General features: G+C 42.0%; 1 protein-coding gene across 3 annotated transcripts in view; it reads left to right on the forward strand.

The window, feature by feature from the left end:
- RMND1 (required for meiotic nuclear division 1 homolog) overlaps window positions 1–25,817 on the forward strand; it is a 45,220-nt gene that overhangs the window by 14,546 nt on the left and 4,857 nt on the right. For all 3 annotated transcript variants that reach the window (XM_019431750.2, XM_019431747.2, XM_019431751.2), the window contains 8 exons: window positions 1,748–1,856; window positions 3,614–3,689; window positions 7,108–7,147; window positions 9,074–9,174; window positions 12,084–12,190; window positions 13,098–13,162; window positions 13,864–13,940; window positions 16,293–16,413. In XM_019431750.2, coding sequence (XP_019287295.2) covers window positions 1,748–1,856; window positions 3,614–3,689; window positions 7,108–7,147; window positions 9,074–9,174; window positions 12,084–12,190; window positions 13,098–13,162; window positions 13,864–13,940; window positions 16,293–16,413 — 696 coding nt within the window. The remainder of the gene's footprint in view (window positions 1–1,747; window positions 1,857–3,613; window positions 3,690–7,107; window positions 7,148–9,073; window positions 9,175–12,083; window positions 12,191–13,097; window positions 13,163–13,863; window positions 13,941–16,292; window positions 16,414–25,817) is intronic.

Below are 25,817 nucleotides of genomic sequence, written 5' to 3' on the forward strand. Positions count from 1 at the left end.
CCCAAAGTCCTGGTAATACAAAACAGACTAAACCATTTCGGCCCCCAAGAACACCCGGCCTCTGTCCCCTACCGTACCCTTCTGGCGAGTTTGCCGGCGTCCCAAACCATTCCCGCATGAGGTCACTCTGCCAAGTCACGTGCTCGAGCCCGTGGGAACGCCACATCGCCAGCCGCACCCCTCCACCCCCATCCTGTCCACGCGACCCGGCCTCTCTTTTAACTTTTTTTTAATGTTTATTCATTTTTGAGAGACAGATGAGACAGAACGTGTGTGGGGGAGGGGCAGAGAAGGAGATACAGAATCCGAAGCAGGCTCCAGGCCCTGAGCTGTCAGCACAGAGCCCGATGCGGGGCTTGAACTCATGGACTGTGAGATCATGACCTGAGCTGAAGTCGGGTGCTTAACCTACTGAGCCACTCAGGCACACCTGTCATTCTGATTTAAAAAAAAAAAAAAAAAAAAAAGTTATTCTGTGAACTCTTTAAGGCCTGTGTCAATAGCTTTTGAACTTTATTGACTTCATCCCCTAGTGAGGAATGTATTTTACCTAACACATACATAGATATAAATGACAGAAAACTCGATAAAGTAACATTTACCCTTACTATGAATGACGCACTGTAATGTTTTCTATTTTATTGAATTTAATTTTTTTAATTATTTTTTTTTAGCATTTATTAATTTTTGAGACAGAGCATGAACAGGGGAGGGGCAGAGAGAGAGGGAGACACAGAATCTGAGACGGGCTCCAGGCTCTGAGCTGTCAGCACAGAGCCTGACGTGGGGCTCGAACTCACGGACCGTGAGATCATGACCTGAGCCGAAGTCGGACGCTTAACCGACTGAGCCACGCAGGTGCCCCTTTAATTTTTTTTTTTAAGCTGGTTTGGGCCAACCAGATCGGTAGCAGGATTCATGGATGGTTGTGGCTTACAGTTTGACAAAAGTGCTGTGCCATACTGCTCCCTGTGTGTGCACTGTGCAGACATAGGCCACTCAGATACACAGAATTTTTTGTTTAATACTAACCAGAGTAAAAAGTGCTGTACTTCATTTATAGATTTAAAGTAATCTCTGGGGGAGCCTGGGTGGCTCAGTGGGTTAAGTGTCTGACTCTTGGTTTCAGCTCAGGCCATGATCTTACGGTTCCTAAGTTCAAGCCCTGCATGGGGCTCCAAGCTGATAACGCAGAGTCTGCTTGGGATTCTCTCTCTCACCTTCTTTCTCTGCCCCTCCCCTGCTTGTGCTCTCACTTGCTCTCTCTCAAAATAAATAAAAACTTTAAAAAAAAAACAACAACAATCTCTGCTGTAAAGGTTAGCAGCAAATTATCAAATGACCTTAAAATAATAATGTTTGTGAAAAAGTCACAGCAACTCAGGTTTGGAGAGACTGTAAATATCACGGCACTCGGGCCTATATTGTGCCTTAATCCTCTCTGTAACTTTGTTTTAGTCTGTGTTTGCAACAGTACCACCAGGGAGGGGGCAGTTCTGTTTTCTGGAGAGCCCACTCCACCTTTTTGGTGGCTGGCGGAAGAAAGTCCTTTCACGGATTGGGCTGAGCTCTATCTCCCTTTAGCTTCTTTTTCTTCACTCTCAGCATATGCCTTGTATGAACCTTTGAGACGTTTGACAAAAACTCTCGAGTGCTTGCTTTGCAAAATGGAGTCCCCGAAGGCAATAGCCATCACAGACACTTCAACCTCTTGGTAACCCATGTCGTGCCGATCTTGCCGAAACAGGACCTGATGCACTGCACAGCGTTTGCAACTGCAGACGAGTATCATCTTGGAACTCTCTCTCAAGATCTGGCCTCCCACGGATATGTTGAAGTAACAAGCTTGCCTAGAGGTACATCTTGAACCTGGGCCAAATATGTTAAAATGTATCAGAAAATAGTTTTCCTGTGATACGTCGTAAATATTCATTTGTTTACGCTCCATTTTCTATTTAAAGGATCTATCACAAAAAATGATGTTGAATCTCTTTATACAAATGACAAAGATAAGAAACTAAAATGTATTTACAGAGAACTTTTAGTTCTCAGATTAAAATCAGTGTGAGTTTTTAAGATTTACTTATAGGATCACTGTGACTTGGGATAATCAAAGGCCATGCACTTCATTTCTGTCGCATAAAAAAGTTGTTTTATTCTTACAGAAAGGCCATACAATTGATAGAAATAATTAGGGAGAGCCTTTAAAGAAAAATTTACCAGTATAATTCAGTACTTTCAAACTAACAAAATTAGCTAAAAGAGGAATACAAATATATTAAAAAAGAGAATCAAAATAAACTTAACAGGATTTTAGGATAGTATCCCGAAAGATTCTTGAAAAAAAAAAATAGCCTGTTTTATAGTAAAAAATAAGTAACTTAAAACACTCTGATGGAAGTTCATAAATTTACCACAAAGAAGCAATAATAGGTTGAAAACCTCCCTGCTACATAGAAGATTCTTCAAAGAGTCATTGACCCCATAAGAAACACTTGAAATGCCACTGTGCTCTTCTTTGGTGATCGGAACAGACTCTCTGTGCTGTTTGATGGCAGAAACAAACATAATTGGGGAAAACAGAGCTCTGTCCGGAGCCCCGAAGATAAAAAATTTTCCAGGTGTATCCTTGGCTGATCCCAAAAGTTGTCAGCAGGGTGACCTGTGCATTGCACTGTGGGGGACTTCTTGTCCCAGTCCTGTGCCCTGGGTCTTTTCCATTGCATTTATGTTGCTCTTGGCTACGTAGGTGAACTTTGCCCTCTGGAGGATATAGTGCTTAGGGATGTTAGAGCTGACCCAAAAAAGGTAGTTTGGATTTGGTCTTTAATCCGAACACCCCGTTCCCCAACCTCTACCAGGAGCTCTGAAGCTTTGTGGGCCCTAATTTTAAGTTAAGAAATTATATATAACTTTTTACATATAGGAGTGTACTTATTAATTGATACATTAAAATATGTTTATAATTTATGTTATAGAATATTTGTATACTTAGAAATATTAAGTGTACTAATATATACTTATTGATAACATGTATATTAACATATATTTAATAATACGTACAAGGTTAAAATACTTAGCTATAGGTGGCGGTGGCTACAGTGGTCGTTCTCATGGTTAACTCTGAGCCCACATTTTGAAACGGTCATTATCTTTGTGTCTATACGTTTTCTGTTGTCCCACATTTCACATGATTTAAATCCATCAAAATGAGTACTTTGAGAATATTAAAATCATATTAATAACATCATATTTAAAGGAAGAGAATTTTGTAAACAATGTAATTCCTGAAACTTGGTTGTATTGAAACTAAGACTTCAATAATTATTAACTGGACTAATGATTACTGAGTGAAAATGGTTGTCAGTGAGTGGTTTTAAATAGTACTAATAATAGTGCCTCAGGTGTTTTGTAAAAGTAATTTTTTATGGTCTTTTCCTTTTCACATATTAAATATTTTCAGAAACCTAAAAAAGATGGGCAGAATGTTATAGAACACTCAATGGCTTATGAAGGAATGATCATACGTACTTTATTAAAAGTTTCTAGGTGACTCATAAACCTTGGGTCACTTTATGGTGGTAGCTTTTCACTCATTTATTTTATATGACAGATGCAGCAAATATTTTGGTGATGGGTGTGGAACATTCTGCGAAAGAAGGTGATCCTGGAACAATATTCTTCTTCAGGTAAGACAAGAGAACAGCTCTACTGGGAGATGGGCTTGTGGTCAGACACTGGTCTTTAAACTTGAGGGTGCACCTCCTCCCTTAATAGTAAATGCGTTCAAAATTTACCTGTGATTTAAACTTCTCCTTTAATTGTTATTTCATCTAGGAGACTTTGTCAGCTTTAGGAATTTTCTGGTGAAGTCTCTTATGAAACAGTTTTTTCATGGCTTGCCTTTGTCTGTAAATCTGGATTTTTGCTCACTAAGAATACAGAGAAGTACCTTGCCTTCCATTCATCTTCAGTGCCCCTTATCAGACTCATGCTACTACTCTGCTGTCTTTTCTTCTTTTTTCCTCCTTCTGTAGCTCTTTGGTTAAAGTTTTAGACCACCTTACCTCTCCAGAGACTTTAGCCTGGGACCCTGACTCACGTATAGTTATTCATTTTATTTAAAGGGGTTTTTTTTCTTTTTTTTAATATTTACTTATTTTTGAGACAGAGAGCATGAGCAGGGAAGGGGCAGAGAGAGAGAGAGAGGGAGACACAGAATGTGAAGCAGGCTCCAGACTCAGAGCTGTCAGCACAGAGCCTGACGTGGGGCTCAAACTCATGGACCATGAGATTATGACCTGAGCTGAAGTCGGACACTCAACCGACTGAGCCACCCAGGCGCCGCTTAAAGGTTGTTTTAATACCAAATTGTCCAGAGTTGCTGAGTGAGAATGGTTATGATAATAGGAACCGCTGAAAATAATTTCATATTATCCCCACAGCTCTTAAAGAAGGTCTGTTATTCTCATTTTGCAGCTGAGGAAACTGAGGGTGAGAGGGATTAAGGGGATTACCCACAGTCATGGGACTGTTCTGTGTAGAACAGAAACACAAGGAACATCTATAAGAACCCAAACTTTGATGAAATGTCTGTGATACCAGTCTTCGTAGTTGGTAACTGGAGCTCCAGCTTGGTTCCTGTCAATGCCTTACCTTCCTTCTTTTTTTTTTTTAGTTTTTTTTAATCTTTATTTATTTTTGAGAGAGAGAGAGCATGTGAGCAGGGAGGAGCAGAGAGAGAGGGAGACACAGAATCCGAAGCAGGCTCCAGGCTCCGAGCTGTCAGCACAGAGCCCGATGTGGGGCTCAAACCCATGAACTGTGAGATCACGACCTGACCCGAAGTCAGACGTTTAACCGACTGAGCCACCCAGGTGCCCCTTTACCTTCCTTTTTTATGTATGTTTAAGTTATCTCTACACCCATCATTCAGCTTGAACTTAACTCCGAGACCAAGAGTCGTGCATTCTACTGACTGAGCCAGCCAGGTGGCTGAACCTTACCTTCCTTTATTAAGTAACTTAGGAGATAATCAAGAGTTCAACATTTGGTCCAAGTAGAATAGCATCCCCTTTGACTCAGGTGAGGAATTTGGTTGTCTGAGGGCCTCTAGATCGGCACCATCCAGTGGAAATACAATGCAAGCCACAAATGCAAGCCCCGTATGTAATGATACATTTTCTAGTAGCCACATGTTTAAAAGTTGAAAAAAAAAAGATTTACTTTTGAACACCGGTGACAATATATATTGTGCAAAATTAATTTTAATAATGTATTTTATTTAACCCAGCATGTGTACAATGCTGTCATTTCAGCATGTAATCAGTCAGTAATTAATGAGATTTTTACACTCTTCATACTAAGCCTTTGAAACCCAGTGTGTGTTGTACATTTCCAGCATCTCTCAGCGTGGACCGGGCACATTTCAAGTGCTCAGTAGCTCGCATGGCCTGAGACCGCACCGCACAGCACAGCTCCAAAAGAGGGGCGCTCTTCCCAGCCCCTCTCATCTGCCTGGAGGGGCTGCTCTGAACTGCTAATACTCTGGCTGTGGCTTAAGGGGCAATCACATCCACCTTCTGTCCCCTCCACCGGCTGGTGGCCGCAGCTTGCTGCCCGACCCCCTGCCTGCCATCTCACCCCACCGCCAGTCTGTGGGCAGGATCGTTTTTTCTCATCACTACACTCTCCTGCCAGAAATTCTGCGGAGCTTGACCAGACTCCTGTCATGGCACAAGATTGGCTCCTCCCTGCCTCTCCGACCTGATTGCCCAGTACTTGCCCATGTCCACAACCGCACTGCAGACAACTAGCTGTTTGTTCTGAGATGTTGCCCTGCTCCCTCACGCCTTCTGCCTGAGTCCAGGGTGTTCCCTCGGCCGTATCGCCGCCTCTCGTTTGCTCCTTCGGCTAGCCCTGCTCATCCGTGGGAACTGTTCCCTCCCGTGTACGTCTCAGCGCGTGCCCTGCATACCTCTCAGGGCACTCACCACGTGGGGCTGCAGCTGGAGGCCTGTCGGTCGGCTTTTCTAAGTTGGGAGTTCCGTGAGGGTAGGAACCAGACCATACTCATCTTGGTATCCCAGATGCTAAGCCCAGACACACACATAGGCTAAGCACTTCGCTTAAGAAGTACTTGAAGAATGAGGGGTGCCTGGGTGGCTCAGTCGTCTGGGTGATTTCGGCTCAGGGCATGATCTCACAGTTCGTGGGACCAAGTCCCACATCGGGCTCTGGGCTGACGGCATGGAGCCTGCTTGGGATTCTCTCTTTCCTCTCTCTCTGCCCCTCTCCTGCTCATGCACACACATGCACGCTCTCTCAAAATAAACAAAAAAATATTTTCTTAAATTAGAAAAAAAAAAGGAAATGTTTGAAGAATGGTAGGAAGCCACCATATTTTTACCTGCCTTTCAATTCCACCTTTCCTTCCTCCAGGAAGAAAAGAGCCATACCTTTCTCTCTCTCTCTCTTGCTCTCACGCTGGCTCTCTTTTTATTTACTACCAAAAATAGCTCAGTGTGTCAGACTTCAGGAATCGAAACAAGTTAGACCTTAAATTCTTTCAAAGCCAGAACTAGGTCCAGAGGCCTCCTGTGGCTTCACTGTTGTCCAAGTGCTGTAAGGATGGGTGGCATTATTCTGTGGGCACTCTTAGCCATCTTTGGCTTTAATTTATATCAGTCTCTTCATTCCACAACTATTAAAAGCATGATCCTTTATTCTTTTCCTATAGCAGAATCTGCCTAATGAGAGCTAAGACGGGTCTCAAAAATTTCCTTATTCTGATTTCTGTACATCAGAATTGAACCAGGTATGAAACAGTTCAGATCCATGAAATTATATAGTATTAAAATAAGAGTTATTTATTCTGCAAACCATGTGAGAAATCATGAATTTGGGGGAGCTCAGGTTGTATCAAAAGCTCAATAATAGCTCTTTTGTTTTAGCAAATCATCTAGGGACCATAATGTCAAATAAGTAATCACATTTGTAAAAATTGCCTTTGGGATATATTCTAGAAGCTACCTAAGCATGGCTTTACGTATGGCCTTAACGTATTCCACTGTTAACTTAATTGATTCTTTTATTCTTTTAAATCAGAGAAGGAGCTGCTGTGTTCTGGAATGTGAAAGACAAAACTGTAAGTATATATAAAGTATAAAAGTGTAAAATTTTTTCTGAGAAAAAAATTGTTAATTGTTAATTGTAATTGTTAATTGTCAGTAATCTGAGCCACTGGAAGATAAATTAACAGAAAATCCACAGCTTACTTGCTCTGCATTATGTGATTGATGCTAGCACATTTGTCTTCTAAAATGATTATATTTTGGCTTATAAGTTTCCTCCATTTTCCATCCTCTGGGCTTATAGTAATTTGTGAAGAATTAGAACAGCCTAGCTACAACGCAGACAGAAAGAAGTTAGTTACACTTTGTACATGATAATCTACAAAGTGAATCACAGTTCACTGGCATTTGACTGCACTAAGGTCTTACCTCAGATCAAGTTTTCTAGAACTTTCTCACTCACAGGAAACAGTTTCTTCATTATCTCGATCACAGTTTGTTTACTATAACCTTCTTAGAGGTAGTTTGATAATACAGATCAAAGCTTTATATTTAACTCAACAAAGTTTTACATTTAGAATGTTATCCAGAGGAAGTAATTGCATTTATGCACGATAAGTGATGTACAGAAATGTTCATCGGCGTTCTGTTTACAGTAGCAAAATGAGAAATAACCGAAGTACGTAATGGTAGGAAGTTTGTCAGATACCTCCCTGGGTGATACCGCAGTTCTTAAAAATTATGTAGAAAAATATCTGTTCCTAGGAAATTGCCTAATTAAATTTAAGAAGCAGATTATAAAATATAACCATTATAATATCAGGGCTAGTTAAAAAAAAATATGCCTCATAAAATCCCACTTTTACTAAAAGGAAATACACCCCCACTAAACACACACACACACACACACACACGGCGGTGGTAAGGTGGGGTTTCCTGAAGAAAAGGAAATATAAATGACTAATAAATATAAGAAAAATTGGCTGTTTGAAGTGGCAGAAATGTAAAAGGCTAGTAATACCCAGTATTTTTTAAGAATGCTCTGCTGAGGACACCTGGGTGGCTCAGTCGGTTAAGTATCTGACTCTTGATCTCAGCTCAGGTCTTGACCTCCGGATCATGAGTTTAAGTCCCACTTTGGGCTCTGTGCTGGGCATGAAGCTTATTTCAAAAAAAAAAAAGAAAAAAAAAATGTTTTCTTAAATGTTTAGATTCTAAAATTGGAAAAACCGTTTTAGAGAGCAGTTTAGCAACATTTATCAAAATAGTAAGTGTGCATGTCTTTTGATCTAGCAATTCCTGAGGACATACCCCCATCAGACCACAAAGATACATAAGGGTGGTGCATTTGCAACCTTGTAATAGTGTCTCAAGAGTAGGAATAATCTGTGGAGGGACATTGAGGAAGGTTAAATAAATTGCGGTTTCTGCATTAAGGAGAGTAGCATTGAACATATTTACATGCATAGTATGATCTAATTTTATATAAAAAAACCACATATTTTTAAAAGTCTGGAAGGATATGCAGCAAATTAGGGTTTTCTTTGGGGATTAAGAATTCAGGAGAGCAGAGAGAGATTATTACTTTATACCTTTATGTTGTTTAAATTTTTATAAGTATGGGACTTACACATTTTTAAAAAGATTTCACAGATACAAACCATAAAACTCGTGGTTTTCTTTCGGTTGTGGAACGTGATAATTTTAATTTTCTTTATGCTAATGTGTTTTCTAAATGTGAAGACAAGTTAATATTCCAATGAGTTTAATATCACAACAAATTTGCCTTTTCCTTAAAAACTAATCAGAAGAGCTTTGCACAGTGGCAGTGAGTGGCCAGTGAGGTTTATCCGAGGCATGATTATTGCTAAGTAAAAACTAAACAGAAGAAATGTCACCAAACGTAATGACAAATGTTATAACCCTTAACACTATGACACAGTTTTGTACGGAGAGAATCGGGTATAATTTCAGGTTACTTACTTTTCATTTTCTTCTAGATGAAGCATGTGATGCAAGTCTTAGAAAAACATGAAATCCAGCCCTATGAAATCGCACTGGTGCACTGGGAGAATGAAGAGCTTAACTACATCAAAACAGAGTGAGCAACATTTTATCACGTTTACAAAAAGGCCACTTGGAATTACTAGACTGGAAGCAGTGGAGACAAGAAACAACTTACACATTTGGAGACTCATTTTAAGAAAAAAAGTTACTGGTACAGATACAAAGCCTAAACGATATAATAAATATTCGTAGGTAAACATAATTTTTTTTTTTAATTTTTTTTTTTAATGTTTATTTATTTTTGAGACAGAGAGAGACAGAGCATGAACAGGTGAGGAGCAGAGAGAGAGGGAGACACAGAATCTGAAACAGGCTTCAGGCTCTGAGCTGTCAGCACAGAGCCCGACGCGGGGCTCGAACTCACGGACCGTGAGATCATGACCTGAGCCGAAGTCGGATGCTTAACCGACCAAGCCACCCAGGTGCCCCCATAATTTTTTTAACTTGTCAGGCTACACGTAGTGGAGGGGCGCCGAGGTGGCCCAGTTGGTTAAGCGTCCGACGTCAGCTCAGGTCATGATCTCACGGTTCGTGGGTTCGAGCCCTGTGTCCGGCTTTGTGCTGTCAGCTCGGAGCCTGGAGCCTGCTTCGGATTCTGTGCCGCCTTCTCTCTCTGCCCCTCCCCTGCTTGTGCTCTGTCTCTCTGTCTCTCAGAAATAAATATTTAAAAAAAACAAAAACAAGTGGATAGCATAACCTTCCTCAGAAGTACTATGCCTTCATCAGAAAGAACCTATCAGGTTATTATAGTAAAGGTCCTCATGAGTAAGTCCATTTTTTTCCCTGTTGGTTTTGAGTTTGGACGAGGGTGTGAATTAAGAGAATTACTTATAGAAATGGGGGTGTCTGCAGGAGGTGGGGGCCTGACAGCATCCTCAGAGAAGATGAGTGGGTAGGCAACGTACCAGCTGATTTTCCTGTCTCAGCAAGCAGGGAAACATGAAAAGATGTCAGAACAGAGAAAAAGGCTGTGTGAACAGGATTGAAAGGCCTGGAGTTACCTGTCTAGTGGAATATGGAGAAAGAATCCTGTGTATTAGAGGAAGCGATGAAAGCAGAGCTTTAGGAAAATTGGAAGAGACACCAGCAAGCCTTAGAAAGACCAGATGGGATCAGAGCTAAGTAATAATAGCCGGCAAAGGTGAACTACTCGCCCTGTGCCCAGCACTGTTCTAAGTGCTTTCCACGCTTCCTTTCATGTATCCTGACAAAAACCCTCCAAATGACGTTAACTAGTTTTCGGGACGAGGTTCAGAGATGTTTTGTCCTGCCCAAGGGCACCGGACCAGTGAGTGAGGGCCTGGGCCCGGAGTGGATGCACTTGAAAGTGAGGACGTGAACCTGAGAGACACAACAGACGAAGAACTAATTGAATTTTATTAATTTTATTTTTTTTTATTTATTTATTTATTTTTATTTTTTTAACCTTTATTGATTTTTTTTGAGACAGAGAGAGAGAGAGCATGAACGGGGGAGGTTCAGAGAGAGATGGAGACACAGAATCTGAAATAGGCTCCAAGCTCTGAGCTGTCAGCACAGAGCCCGACCTGGGGCTTGAACTCACCGACTGTGAGATCATGACCTGAGCTGAAGTCAGACACACAACCGACCGAGCCACCGAGGAGCCCTAGAATTTTATTAATTTGAGGGGCGCCTGGGTGAGTCAGTTGCGTGTCCGACTTCGGCTCAGGTCATGATCTCAGGGTTCAAGAGTTCAGGCCCCACTTCGGGCCATCAGGCTCTATGCTGACGGCTCAGACCCTGGAGCCTGCTTTGGGTTCTGTGTCTCCCTCTCTCTGCCCTTCCCCGACTTGGGCGCGTGCACGTGTGTGCGCTCATGTGTCCTCTCTCTGAAATAAACATTAAAAAAATTTTTTTAAAGAATTGTATTAATTTTTATTATTAAGCACTTGGTCTTGTGGTTATGGTTCCCACGAACTTCCCTTCTGTGCTCTACTTCCCTATCAAACCGTTCCTTACTAGGCACCGACAGACACGTGTGCCCCTGTGCGCGCACACGCACACGTGTGCACAGGTATTACCTTACGGTCTGTGGAGGAGTGAAATCCCCAACTGGGATCTCTTTGGATCCCAGATTCCGTAATTGGGTTTTGTCAATAAGTTGTTTGGTGAGTCCTGCCAGTGATTCCAGCTCTTGGCTGCCTTGTGCGGTGCTGTGACATTGGCCGATCTCCTTCATTAAAGCATCCTTTCGACTCTGCTTTCTTGTCTTTTCTTTCTCCCTCCACCTGAGCTTGTCAGCAGATTCTGCCTCGCTGCCCTCCCGTCAGGCCTCCTTGTCCACCGCTTTGTCTGTCTCTTGCCTCCCATCCTCTGTGATGGTTTACCCTCTTCTTTTCCTGTTTGCTTGTGACACGTATGTTCCCAAATTCCCACCCTTTCGTCACTTCCCAGCCCCCCCAAAATCCTCACATGTAACCTCAGGTTTTCACCGCTTCCCCATCTCCCTCGCCCTTCCCACCCTGTCAGTGTGATTTTAGATCACAGTCTGTGTGTATGAGCAGCCTTTTATCAGTTAGCAATTTATTGTGATCATTGTATTCCCTTTCTACGAAATATCAAAACATGCTTGCTGATTTTTGCTCTGTGGACTTCATATAAATGAACCATTCTCCTATTGAACGTTTATTTTTTTTCCTAGTTTTTTACTGTTAAACATTTAACCATAAAAGTTTTTCGTACACAGATCTTCCTTTGCATTTTTTATTATTTCCTTAGGATAAATTCCTAGAAATGGAATTACTTGGATCAAAGGATATAAGAACATTTATAAGACTCTTGGTTTAAATTGCCAAAATGACCTCTAGAAAGAGTGTAAAGTGACTTTTTCAAAATAAAAAAATTGAAGAAGAAAGAATGAAAAAAAATTAAAGTGCTTTTTAAGATTTATACCTTTTTTTTTTTTTAATTTTCTTCTCACAGGGGACAGTCAAAACTTCATAGAGGGGAAATCAGGTTAAATTCGGAGCTAGATTTAGATGACGCCATTCTAGAGAAATTTGCTTTCTCAAATGCTCTTTGTCTTTCAGGTAAGTTATTGCTACTTATCCGAGAATATGTTGCATAGTTTTCATTTCATCAAAGGAAGCTTAACCATTTAGTAAGGATTTAGGCATGTTTCACAGAACACTCGGCAAAGCTTTAGCGTTTCTTTTCCTTCCAAGAGAAAAGAACGTATAGTACATAGGGAACAGAGTATCTGCTGAGGCTACTCATTCTTTATTAATTCTTTCAATAAAGCTTGCCCTCTCCAAAAATATTTTTTGTGGTATTGTTTTTCCCTTTGCGTCCCTCTCTTCTTCTATGTGGTCGTTACTCTCAGGTTGTCTGTAATCCGGGCAGAGAAAGCCCGCTGTGACCGGGCGCAGGCCTCTGTAGAAAAGTGCACCCAGTTCCTCACGGGAGTGGGACAGAGAGCCACAGTGGCTCTCAGTTTTTTCTGGAAGATCCATGCACCTGAATAAAACTAGAAGTTCTCTGAGAGATTTGCAGCCATGCCTGGCATGGCCTGTCCACCGCTGTGGCTGGCTTGGCCTGTCCACTGCTCCCGGAGTCTTCGGGGACTCGTGAGCTTTACACACTGCCCCGAGAAGAGTAGGGGGCCCGCAGGATGGCCAGGAAGGCCTGGGTCCTGCCCCCTCTGCACAGCCACACTTCCCTTCAGGGTGGACCTCCTAGTCCTGGGTTTCTGAGATCCAGTGTTAGAAAGTCAGGAATTCTGCCAGGTGTCACTTTGGTCTGCCAGCATGGCAGAGCGCTCAGTGCTCCCCTGTATGATGGTAACTATTCTTAAGTTTCAGTGTCACATTGTTAGCACATGTGCTTCTTAAACTTGGCTGCAATGGTGGTACAGGTCCTGTGCAATTCATTATGCGTTTTGTAGAAATAGTAGTATGATGATAAAAAAAAAGTTTCATTGTTATTTTTTTCCCCCAGTGAAACTGGCTATTTGGGAGGCATCACTGGACAAATTTGTTGAGTCTATTCAGTCAATTCCAGAGGTAATTATATCAATGTTATGATTGTTTTCAAGGATTGATTTCTGTTTGGGAAAAATACAAATTTCCCACCCAACAATATATTTAGGAGTACAATAAAGTAGTAACAAACACTAGAAAACCTACACTGAATTTAAGCAAAAACAGAACACTCGTTACATATAAAATAAAAAAATTTTATGCTGTTTTTTTTGTTTTTTGTTTTTGTTTTTACTTTTTAAAACTTAAAAGTCTAATTACTTTCTTCTGATGGTGTAGTAATTTTAATGTAACTGTTTTTTGAGAAGTGAGCTCTGTCCCCTCTAAGGAGTAGGATTATGACCAGTTTTCTTGATTGAAAAGTGTTTTGCTGAATTATGAGACAAATAGTGGCTTGAAAAATACGTGTAAAGTTATATCAAAATACACTAACACTCATGTTTACTGTGATTTTGTTTTTTACTTGAATGAATAATTGAATTATTCTTAGGGTAAGAGGCCCTGCTTTCTCAGTAAGAGGTTAGGAATGTAGATCCTAGAGGTGGGACAAGGGAGTGTAAAATTTCTACTTAATAAGATTTTGAAATTTCAAAGAGAAATGATTGAGAGTGGCATCCAAGACAGTCATTTACGTGGAGTCAGTGACTGCTTTAGAATGTGCTGTTTGGTCCTCGTTGGAGAGATATACATGTATGTACGAATGTATTTTTTTCCCTCCCAAATAGGCTTTAAAAGCTGGGAAGAAAGTGAAACTATCTCATCAAGAAGTTATGCAGAAAATGGGTGAACTCTTTGCCCTGAGGTAGAATTTTCTCTGTAAATAAAGTAATTTATGTATTTAACAGTCTGAAGGAAACACTCCTGTAATTGTAGAATAAAAAGCAACCACGTACCCTTATGGGAATTGCAGCTATATTTATCTCCTGGATAAATAAGCAGGCAGAACCCTCCCGGTCAGGAGCCCTGGGGCTACATCAGGGACCGCACTGCATGAGGTTCTGCATGTGCACAGAGATCCTGATCCATCCACAGTCAACCTGCGTACGGGGCACAGGAGATGTTCTCTGTAGGGAGAAAGGCATATTCTAGAATTTGGGTGATAGGAATTCTCAGGAAAACCATCTTACTGCATCTAGAGAGCATAACGCTAAGCAAACTAAAGCTAGTCAGAGAAAGACAAATACCGTATGATTTCACTCATTTGTGGAATTTAGGAGACAAGACAAATGAACAGAGGACAGAAAGACACAAACCAAAAAACAGACTCTAACTGTAGAGAACAGATGGTTGCCAGAGAGGAGCTGGGTGAGGGGATTGAGAGTACACTTACGATGAGCGCAGAGCAACGTATAGAATTGTTGAGTCACCGTATTGTACACCTAATATACCATTACAAATTACGTTGGAATTAAAATATATTTATTTTATAAATATTATAAATACTATTTTAAAGTAAATAATATATTTTACTTTAATTCCTATATATGCGGGAAACAGAGACAAGTACTGCCAGTTAAACTATGATACGATGCTTTTTTATCACAGAATTAACATTTACACCGAAATGACTTTTAGCCTTACTTGGGTGTAGATTCCGTCGCATTCCCTCTTGGGTGTACATAAAAAGGAAGCATACGGGAAATGAAAGCAATGGCCACTAAGTCACACCTGCTGCCCGTAAGACATCATTTTTTAAAGATGCCTTCCGTTTTCAGAGATGGGAAAGAACTGGATCTTAAAATTGACGAAATGCATCAATGCATCATTTTAAATAAGTTTCTGGAAAGGTTTCCCGTTTATTTCATCTTTGTCATTCTCCCAGGATTCATGGAATGAAACACCCTGAATCCTGGCCTTATTCTCACCAGGCAGTGGTGTTTTGTCCCTCAGAGTATATGGCGTGAGCTACTCGAGATCGTTGTACGTAGTTTGAGAGCTGTTTTCCACATTCTCCATAGAGATTGGCTTGGAGAGAAGTGCTCCAGGATTTCATCACCTGTGCATTTCTCATAGCTCAGCGGCCCTTATTCAGGAAGCCAGCAAAATAAAAGCCCACTCATCGGGAGCATCCGGGCAGCGCATGTGAAGCCTTGAGTTTTCCAAGAAGTGGGGTAGAGAGATTCTTCTATCCTCTTCTCTGGTAACAGAAGCAGAATTTGATACGGCAGATTATAATCGTATCAGAACTCAGAAGTTAGAGTTAAATATATTTAGGTTTGTGAGCAGTTTCTATAGAGTCCTACTGTCCTTATCCTAAGTTTTCTTCTCTTTATAATAAAAGTGCTTGTGTATTAGTAAAAGGAACATGGTAAATCTCTGATAGATACGTGGCAAGTTACATTGGGTGAAAACTTAAATCCAAATTATGTATAGTATTATCCAGTTTGTAAAACAAACAAAAATAAATATTCATCTTTATCTTGATATGTATCGTACTACAAATATATGTTTATATGTGCACACGCATACATGAATGTATGCACAGGAAAGGTCTGGAAGGACACAGCAAAGCATTCGCAGGGCCTAAAGGATTTGAGTTGTGTTTTAGGGTAAGAGGGCTGACTACTGTTTTCTGAGTTCTTCTCTAGGGCTTTTCTTTTTTATAGTGAATAACCATTTATGTGTTATTTCGATGCCTTAAATTTTCATTTAAAAGTAAGCTTAGGGCTCCTATGCAAAAAGGTAGATATTGAAGGATGTGTGTGTGTATACTTGTCCAGTGTTTGCACAAACACTGGAAGAATAAAGCTAACATTGGTTACCCGTTATGGGTGGGAGAAAAGGAAAGAGGGATGAGAATAGGAGTGAGATTTGCCAGTGTACCTTTTCTGTCATTTTTAAGCCACATGATTACCTAGCCACAAAAAAAAAAAGTGTATATATTGTAAAAATTTTTAATGAAAACAGAAAAAAGCTCAGAATGAAAGCAAAATGAGGGGATTTTTTTCTAATTACTTCATAAATAATATTAAAGATTGAGGTAATTTGGTTGCAGATTTTGAAATTCTTATGTAAATTTTTTTTTATTTACGTGTTTCTCAGAAACACAGCATTAACAAATGTTTTCATAAAGTACTAGGTAAAAAGAAATAAAGTAGAGACTGTGATTTTTCATTCAAGGTAAAAAAAGTTTTATAATTTCTGTTTTTTTAAGACACCGTATAAACTTGAGTTCAGACTTCTTGATCACTCCCGATTTCTACTGGGACAGAGAAAACCTGGAACAACTTTATGATAAAACTTGTCAGTTCCTTAGCATTGCTCGTAGAGTTAAGGTATGTATTTTATGCTTTCACTGAGAAAGACACAACACTGTTTATAATTTGTGTGACTGTGTGAAGAGAAATTTGAAATTTAAGTAAATGTGTTTCACTGTTTGGGAGAAATACCTTGTTTGACTTGTATTCAGATCTCCAGATTTCCCCTTCCCCATCTGCTGTGCACAGTTTCCAGAAATTTTCTTTATTGCATCAAAGGAAATTCTGATACTTGCTCTGCAGACTAGATGAGATAAGTGAGAGTTTGGAGGCCTACCTTTCCAAGCTCTCATCAAGTCTCAAGCAAGAGTTCTTGGGTCCCAGAACTGTGTTGGTGGCAGCAAGAAAAGAAATGAATTCAAGAAAGAACCTTCCAAGACAAATCAAGTAACTGATAATGGGAGGCCAGGGAAAGGGAAGAGTCAAGGATGACTGATGTTTGCCTGCGAGTGCCCGGTAGAAACATGGCAGTACCTAGACAGGTGGGGTCAAGGGGAGTGGAGGAGTGAAATTTAAGATATGTTGAGGGGCACCTAGGTGGCTCAGTTGGTTAAGCGTCCAACTCTGATTGTGGCTCAGGTCATGATATCATGGTTTGTGAGACTGAGGCCTGAGTTGGGCTCTGCACTGACAGCCTGGAGCCTGCTTGGCTCTGTCTCCCTCTCTCTCTGCCCCTCCCCATGTACACGCACTTGCTGTCTCTCTCTCTCTCTCTCTCTCTCTCTCAAAGTAAATACACTTTAAAAAAAAAAAAAAAGATACATTGAGAGTACGGGGCAAGAAGCCATCCAGTGAGAACCATCACGCAAGCATTTAGAAGCAAAATGAAGCAAAACTGAGAAGACATAGGCATCAAGAGAATGATGGGATGGGTGGAGGTGGTCATGATAGAGAGAAACGACATGGGGAAGGAGGGTGGAAAAGAAAATGGATGTTTTGCGACATACGCACGTAGTTCTGTGACCTTTTATTACATTGACGTCCACATGACCATGTAGTGCGGGGATGCAGAGCTGTTGTGTCACCAGAGATCTTGTGCTGCCCCTTCTAGTCACACCGCCTCCCCTCCCCACCATCCCTAACCCCTGCCCGTGAGTGATCTAGTCTCCGTAATTTTGTCATTTTGAAAATGTTACATGAATAGAATCGCACGGCATGCGACTTTTAAAACTGTTTTCATTGAGCATAATGCCTTTGTGATCCATCCGATTGTTGCCTGTATCAGTCCCTGCCCTCCTGTGCATTCCTTAAAACATTTTTGGGGATTCCATTTTGGTTTATCTATCTCTGTATTTTTTACTGTGTCTCTCAGCACAGATATTTAGTGGTTGTTCTAGATACTATATTATACATACATAGCTTATCAGTCTGCTGGTTTTGACCTTTGACTAGAGTAAGTCAGGTGTAGAAATCTACCACCCTTTACATCCCTTTACCCTCCACCATTTACAGTACCATTGTCTTAACTGTTCCGCAGACATTGTGACAACTCCGTCGGTGTTACAATTTTTGCTTCAGCCTTCGAATGTAATTTAGAAAACTCAAGGGGAGAAGGAAATTCTATTGCATTTACCTCTATTTTTGTTCTTTCTGTTGTTCTTTTTTTCCTTTGTGATGTTCCAAGATTTCTTTTAGTCTTTTCCATTTCACAAACATTCTTTAGTTATTCCTTTAGGATAAGTCTGCAGAAACAGACCCTCCTAGTTTTCCTTCATGTGAGACTGTCTCAGTAACCCCACCCCCCGCCCGCCGCCCCCAGCTCTAGGGTTCTGGGGTGACTGTTCTGTCAGCACCCGAAAACTGCCATGGTACCTAGTTCCGAGCTGCTTGGTTTCTGATGAGAAAGCCCGAATATAAGCTCATTTCCCATTCCCGCACACATTCAGGGCTCTGTTCACTTGTTTTCTGTTCTGGTTTGTCTCTGTCATTTGTGTGGGGTCATGTCCATTGCTCTGCCTTAGAGGTCACGGATTCTTTTTTTTTTTTTTTATCACCTTCATTCTGCTGCTGAGCACATCGCTGAATTTTTTTATTTTGCTTATTGTACCTTTCAGTTCTAAAATTTTCGTATGATTCCTCTTATGTTCTCTCTTTGCCGAGACTTTGGTTTTTGTTTTTTTTTTTCTTTTTTTCATTTGTTTCAAGCATGTTCATAATTGCTTATTGAAGCAGTTTCGTGATGACTGCTTTAAAATCCTTGTCAGATAATTTCAGTATCTGATTTATCTTGATGTTAGTTATCTGTGGATTGCCTTTTCTCCTTCCCTCCAGCCAGTTTAGCACCTTTAATTTCCTTCATTGCCTAAAGGGTTATGTTCAAGTGCTTTTGCTTTCATATACAAGGACCTTCATGTTTCCTCTTTTTCAGTCTTCTTTCCTACCACTTCCCCAGTGCATCCGATGCCCAGTCAAAAATAAATGACTTACAACTTCAGAAACCCACCATGGCTCATTGAATGTTATGGCAGCTCTGGTATCTACATATTTTCCCCCACACCAGACACTTCCCCCTGAAGAACAACATCGAAGTTGTCTGTGTAGTTGTCACTGATCTGTGTAGTACCAACTATAGTTGTCCCTGAACTTGCTACCACCTCTGTCTGTATGGGCGTCTTCCAGACAGGCGAGTAGAGGTCGCTGCCAGTGGTCAGGGCACGAGGCCCACCCTAAACCGTGTTGCTTTTAGCTACCGTGAAAAGATTGATCATTGATACCATAAGATTCGAATTTCAGTGGCCTCCAATACGATTTTAGGTACTAAGTCTACCCAGACAGGATCTGGCAATCCAGATGTCTGGTCAGACATGAAAAACATTGGACTTGCATAGCTGTGGACTGTGCCTACAGGCTGAAGGTCCAGGGGCTATAAAAGGGATGCCCAAAGCTTTACAGAGTTGAGGGCTCTCCTGTGGTTATACTCGTTAGCTATCACTGCGAAAAAACTTGTTGCAAACCTGAGTGGCTTCAAACAGCACTTACTGTCCCAGAGTTTGAGGAGTCCGGAATCCGGGTCCGGCTCAGCCCGGGCCTCCGGCTCTCACGAGGCTGCAGTAATCTCCGGGACCAGCTGGGAAGGCGAACTTCCTAGTTCACCCCTGTGTCGTCGACAAGATTCAGTTCCTCCCAGGCCGTTGGGCTGAAGCCTCAGCTCCTCCTGAGCTCGTGGCCAGAGGCCTCCCTCCGTTCCCGGCCCCGTTGTCTTCTCCGTAGAGCAGGCAGCCCGTTTCGTCTGGGCGAGCAGGTGAGAGGAAGGGGGCAGAGCACCTCCAAGACAGACTCAGTCTCTCGTAGCCTCGCCAGCGATTACAGCCTGCTTGCTTTTGCGGTATTTTTGTCAGACACAAGTCACAAGGGGAGCCCACGGTCCAGGGGAGGGGACTGCACAGGGGTGTGAATTCCAGGTGACAAGGATCTTTGGGTGACGTCTTAGAAGTCTGCCTAACATAGACTTCAGGTTTTGAAAGAGAACGTTTTAGAAGCCTACTTGGTAAGCGCTGTGACCCACATCATCCTCTTGCTGCTGCGACTTCAATGATCCCCTGCTTCGGGCCACCAAAGGCACTGCCAGCAAGCACCTACTGCTCCCACGTGCAGGATCCTCCGTAAGCCAGCTGCCACTGCCACTTGGCTTGGGCAAGAAGGATGATAACAGACTAACCATCTGATCTCTAACCTGGAACGTGGCCATTTTTCTGTCTCTTCTCACTATTCAAGATGGAATTCTTGGCATCGGGTCTACAACCGAGGACACCTTGAACGAAGAATACCTTGACAACCAAGTGGACAACCAAATGGTCAAGTGCAAGCATAAAACTCTCAGAACAGAAGAGCTGTGTAGGCTCGTCCCCCTCTACTCGGAGGATGCTGAGCATACTCTTTCTTCCAGTAGTGAGGCCGGTTTGAGATTGAGTCTCTCCGTGAAAGGATTGACACGTAACCACTGTTACACAGCGGCAGTTGGGAGAATCCACTGCTAACCCAGTCTCTAGAACCCTAGACATGTGGAGAAAGCCCTGTGCCGTGCCAGCTAGACAAGGCACCAGTCCCTGCGGGTGGCTGTATTTATAGCTCCAAGATTTAAAATCTCTTGAGAAGAAGTAAATCAATTCATTCACAGACAACAGGATCTTGTATGTAGAATGTCCTAAAGAATCTACAAAAAAGCTAGCTACAAGAACTAATTAGCGAATTTCTCAAGGTTAAAAAATCCAGGGTCACTATATAAAAAATTAACTATACTGCCAATGAACAATTGGAAAATGCAATATTTGAAATACCATGTACAATATGGTCAAGACCTCAGATTATATAGGAATAAATTAAAAAAAAAAAAGATCTGTACCCTGAAAACTACAAATGTTGGCTGAGAAATTAAATGAAGACATATCCCATGTATGTACAACAGAAGATTCAGTATTATGAAGAAGTTACTTCTGGAAGTTACCCTGTAGATTCCAACTCAGTCCCAAGCAAAATGCCAGCAGGCTTTTAAAAAATGTATTTTAGAAGTAACAAGCTGATTATAAAATGTAAATGCAAGGGGCCTAGACTAGCCAAACCAACGCTGAAGAAAGGACAAAGTTGTAGGACTTTTATTATCTGATTTTAAGGCTTGCGGTAAATCAAGGTACGGTAATCAAGACATTTGACTCTTGGTATAAGAATAGACATATAGATTAATGGAACAGAGTAGATTTCAGAAACAGACCTGTACACATATAGGCAATTGATGTTTTTTCTTAGGTGATTGATTTTTGACAAATATAAATCAGCTCAACAAATGGCTGGAATAATTGGATAGCCATAAGTTAAAAAAACAAAAAACAAAAAACTCTAGGGGTACCTGGGTGGTTCAGTTGTTTAAGCATCCAACTCTGGATTTCAGCTCAGGTCATGATCTCACTGTTTGTGCAATGGAGCCCCGCCTCGAGTCCCGAGCCAGGCTCTGTGCTGACAGCACAGAGCCTGCTTGGGATTCTCCCTCTCTCTGCCTCTCGCCTGCTTGCACTTGCATGATCTTGCTCTCTCTCTCTCTCAAAGAAAAGAAAAAAAAGAGAACTCTATTCTTTACTTCACACACATGGATCAGAGACTTAAAAATATAAAAACTAAAATTATAAAACTTTAGGAATAAAAAATAGGAGAAAGCCTCCTGACCTTCAGGCAGGCAAAGATTTCTTAGGGAAAAAAAAATGAACCTTGGGGGGAAAACTTAGTCAAAACTAAAAACTGCTCCTCGAAAGACATTGCTAAAAAAAAAAAAAAAAAAAAGAAAAAAAAAGAAAGACATTGCTAAGACAAGCCACAGGCTGGGAGGAGATGTTCTCAGTATGTATTCCTGACAGAGGACTTACCCAGAAAATCTAAAGAACTCTTTCTACTCCGTAATAAAAGGACAGCCCAATTTTTGAAATGGGGGAGAGATTTGGACACCTCACAAAAGAAAATAATGCAAGTGGCCGTATGAACATGAATAAGATGTTCAGTGTCCTTGTTCACCAAGAAAGTGCAAATTAAAACTACAATATGAGGGGTGGTCAGTCGGTTAAACGTCCCACTCTTGACTTCAGCTCAGGTCATGATCTCATGGTTTGTGAGTTCGAGCCGCTCATCGGGCTCTGCGTTGTCAGGGTGGAGCCTGCCTGGGATTCTGTCTCCCTCTCTCTCTGCCCCTCCCCGCTTGCTCACTATCTTTCTCAAAAACGAAAACAAAAAAACTTTAAAAACTACAATGTGATATCACTACACACCCATTAGAATGGCTAAAATTTAAAAGACTGATACCAGGTATTAGTAAGAATGGGGGGGCAATTGGAATTTTCATTACTCGTGGAAATATAAATTGGTACAATGGCTTGGCAGTTTCTCATAAAACCAGTCATTGTCTTACGAGAAGACTCAACAATTCCACTCCTAAGTATTTTACCCAGGAGAAACGAAAATGTGTCCTCTCGCTGTTTTATACACAAATGTTCGTAGCAGCTTTATTCATAATAGCCCCAAACTAGAAGAAGTCAGGTGGTGCCCATCAGTAAGTGAATGGATAAACCAATTGTGGTATATCCATCCAGTGGAATACCAGTCAGCAATAAGTTAATTACTAATACATGCCACAGCATGGGTAAATACCAGAATCATTATGCCGAATGGAAAAATCTAGACACAAAAACAGATGTGCTGTATTTATGGGATTTAGAAAGGCAAATCGAATCTGTAGTTACAGAAAGTGGATCATTGATTCCCTGGAGCTCGGGATGGGTGGGTGGATGGGACCTTAGTTTTCATAGGAGCACAAAGGAACTTTTTGGGATGATGGAAACATTGCAGGGACAGTTGCAAGGATATCCGTTTGTCAAAAGTCTTCCAGTTGTATAGTTAGAAAGGCTGCATTTTATTGTATGTAAATTATGCCTCAGTAAAGTTAACTTGAAAATAAAGTCTCTTATGAGAATTCCTTAATGACACACTAACGGAAAACATCAGTGTTGATGAGACAAATTTCACTGGGGGCAAATCGGAGAGCACTCAAAGTTACTGCTCTTGGGTATCTCTTTTTTCTCTTGGAATGGAGACTTCTGGTGGAATCATGATCATTGTGATGGGGTCCAAAGCCATTGCCACCAAGCAGATGCAGACCTTCTCTGCCTCTTCTGATAACCAGCCTGCTGTGCTTAATTGAGTCAGTAAAGTGAGCAGTGACCAAGATAACCAGCTGCTTGGAAGCTTGAGCTCAGGCACACTCCCCCCACCCCATCCTGTCTTCCCTCAAACCACGGTTCTGTGATATCGATGCCAAAGGTGTCTTTCACGTGTCCTTCGTGGACAGGAGTACCGGAAAGGAGAAACAATATCATGGTCACCAATTAGGAACGTGGTTTGAGCATATGGCTCACCGAAGTATCAAGATAAGGATGTCTTTCAAGAACTGAATATGAACACGGCATTCAACAGGAAAGCCAGAGTTGAAGATGAGAAATGTCAAAGGAGGGTCAGTAATGAAGACAGAAGTGCAATGAAATAATCAACTAGCTGGACAAGAATCAAAATGCTGAGAAGGAAGGGAAAACCTGGAGAGAGTGCCAGTGCATCATACTCTGTTAAACCAGGAGGGGTATCTCGGGGCTTCCCTGGGCACAGAGCTCCTCCCGTGGAGACACCATGGGAAGGTTGACTGTGCAGCCCAGAGAGCAGGTGGGGTAGGGTCCGGTCAGTCCCCAAATTGGATAAGTCCCGGAACAGGTCCGTCCTGTGGCAGTTTTGTTTGTTTGTTTTTTTTAAATCTCGTACGAACTATATTTAACTACAGTACTACTGGCTTCTCAGTCCTTAACTGAGTACACAGGGAGGATGCATACGTTGCAGTTCATCAGAATAAGGGTCTGTTTAAATGTGGCACCATCATCTGTCTCTGGCTTAAGTTCTTTCAAGTGGATGTGATTTGATTCGTTTGATGCTTTTGGGCCAGGACCATCTCTGGTTGCATTTTGCCTGAGGAGCCCAAAGGTCGCCTCCTAGGAAAGGTTTCCCATCGGGTCTGTGCCTCTGTGCTCCTGGAGTTCTTTGTACGTATGTCCCAGGGGCAGCACTTCACACGCTGCATCTGAGTGTTCTGCTCATGTGCGCGGACTGGGTTCCTGCTGAGGTCCCTCTTCCTGGTTTGTGGCCACCTTCTCAGTGTGGCCTCACGTGGCAGAAGGAGAAAGTGCTGTCCGGTGTCTCTTCCTCTTCCTGTAAGGACACTAATTCCATCGTGGGGGCCCCACCCTCGTGACCTCATCTCCACCTGATCACCTCCCAAAGGCCCCATCTCCAGATACCATCACCTTAGGAGGTAGGGCTTCACCATAAGAATTTAAGGGGGATACAAACATTGTGTAATACCAACAGTCCCTGAAAATTCACTTTAATTTTTCTTTAGGAGCTAAAATTCAAGATTGATTTTAATTATCTTTATAAATTACATATTTCTACCACATCTCTATTGGATTCTATGTTAGGAACTGGGGCAAGACAGCTAAAAGTAGAAGTAGCAATGTATTAGGGGGAAAGGGACTTCTATGAAATTGGAGCTATACTCGTGGGATTCCCCCTCCTTCCTTACAACACAGCAGCAAAGGGGATAGAAGCTGCTTTCCCCAAATATCTGAATATATGGTAGGCACACCGGAGACAGAGGGATGATTTGGCTCGTGGGCCCAGAGGGCAAGCAAGGTAGGTGGACTGGGACCTCTAGTAGGTAAATGCCTTCTAAGCATGGTGGCCACGTGGGTTTGAACTACATTCCATTGTATATAATGGATTTGGATATTCTGTTTCTGAAAACTCCTTACATAGCAACTACAGCGCTCATCAGAATTCCTTTGGTAACTGACAGTTTTTATGGAACTCTCCTCTCATTCCATTAAATTAGTCTCCCCAATAGCATAGGTGCCCTGTTACTACCACTGTCGTCTACGTGGCTTGATTGAGTCATTACAGCTAATTGTTCTTCATCTCCCAGCCCCACTCTGAGCCATCTCTTTGGTGTCAAACCTTCCACGTGAGTTAGCAAGCATTCCTGAAAGTTCCCAAACTACATTTCTCAGGGTACTTTCTTAGCATGCCAAAGGCAGTTAAGACTAGTTATGTGAAGATTATTTAGAAGGAGATAAAAGAATTTAACGTTCCTTAGCGCGCTCAACGCAATGCTGGCACCGTGTGTGATACAAAAAAAAACCAAAAAAATTAAGAACCGGTGCTGCCCTTGAACAAGGTTTACAGTGTTCCAAGAAGACATACAGGACAAAGAGAGTTAGTGGTGGTGTCACGAAAAAGCTGTTCCTTCTTCCAGTTTGTTGTTGGGTTTTTTCCCAGGGGAAAGAGTCTTGAGAAAAATCAGAGTGATAGGCACGAGATGTGCGGAAAGCCATCCAAAAAGTTGAGGGTGGAGGCGAAGTCCTTTCAGCCGCTATTAGGGCTTCAGTGGGGAAGTCGGAGAGGGGTTGCACAAGTGCAGTCGCGCCAGGAAAGCCAGGCTGCGGTGGGCCCCTCACCACACCGGTCCGTCAGCGGCCCCGAGTCCTGTCGCGGGTTCCTTCCGTGACTTCCGCGCCCATTTCTTCCTGACGATTTCCAAATAAGTATATCTGACCTCAGTTTCCTGTTTGCCTTGTTACCATTGCTGCTTCATCGCCTGCGAAATCCCACACGTCCTCCACACTCACGGATCTCCTAGCATCCCTCCGAGAGTCACTTCTGTGTGTCGCTGCCCGCCAGCGTGTAGGCTCCCTGGGGTCGGAGACCGGGATGGTCCTCTTACCCGTTATAGTCCCAGTTCTCGGCAAGGCCTCACCCAGAGCACATGCGCAGTAAATGTCTGTAGAACTACTCAGTGGTTAAGATGGCAGAATGCAACCCGTGGCATTCTCCCAGAACACACTGAA

This window comes from Panthera pardus, unplaced genomic scaffold, assembly GCF_024362965.1.
Source record: "Panthera pardus isolate Hobbes unplaced genomic scaffold, ASM2436296v1 HiC_scaffold_17, whole genome shotgun sequence".
NCBI lineage: Eukaryota > Metazoa > Chordata > Mammalia > Carnivora > Felidae > Panthera > Panthera pardus.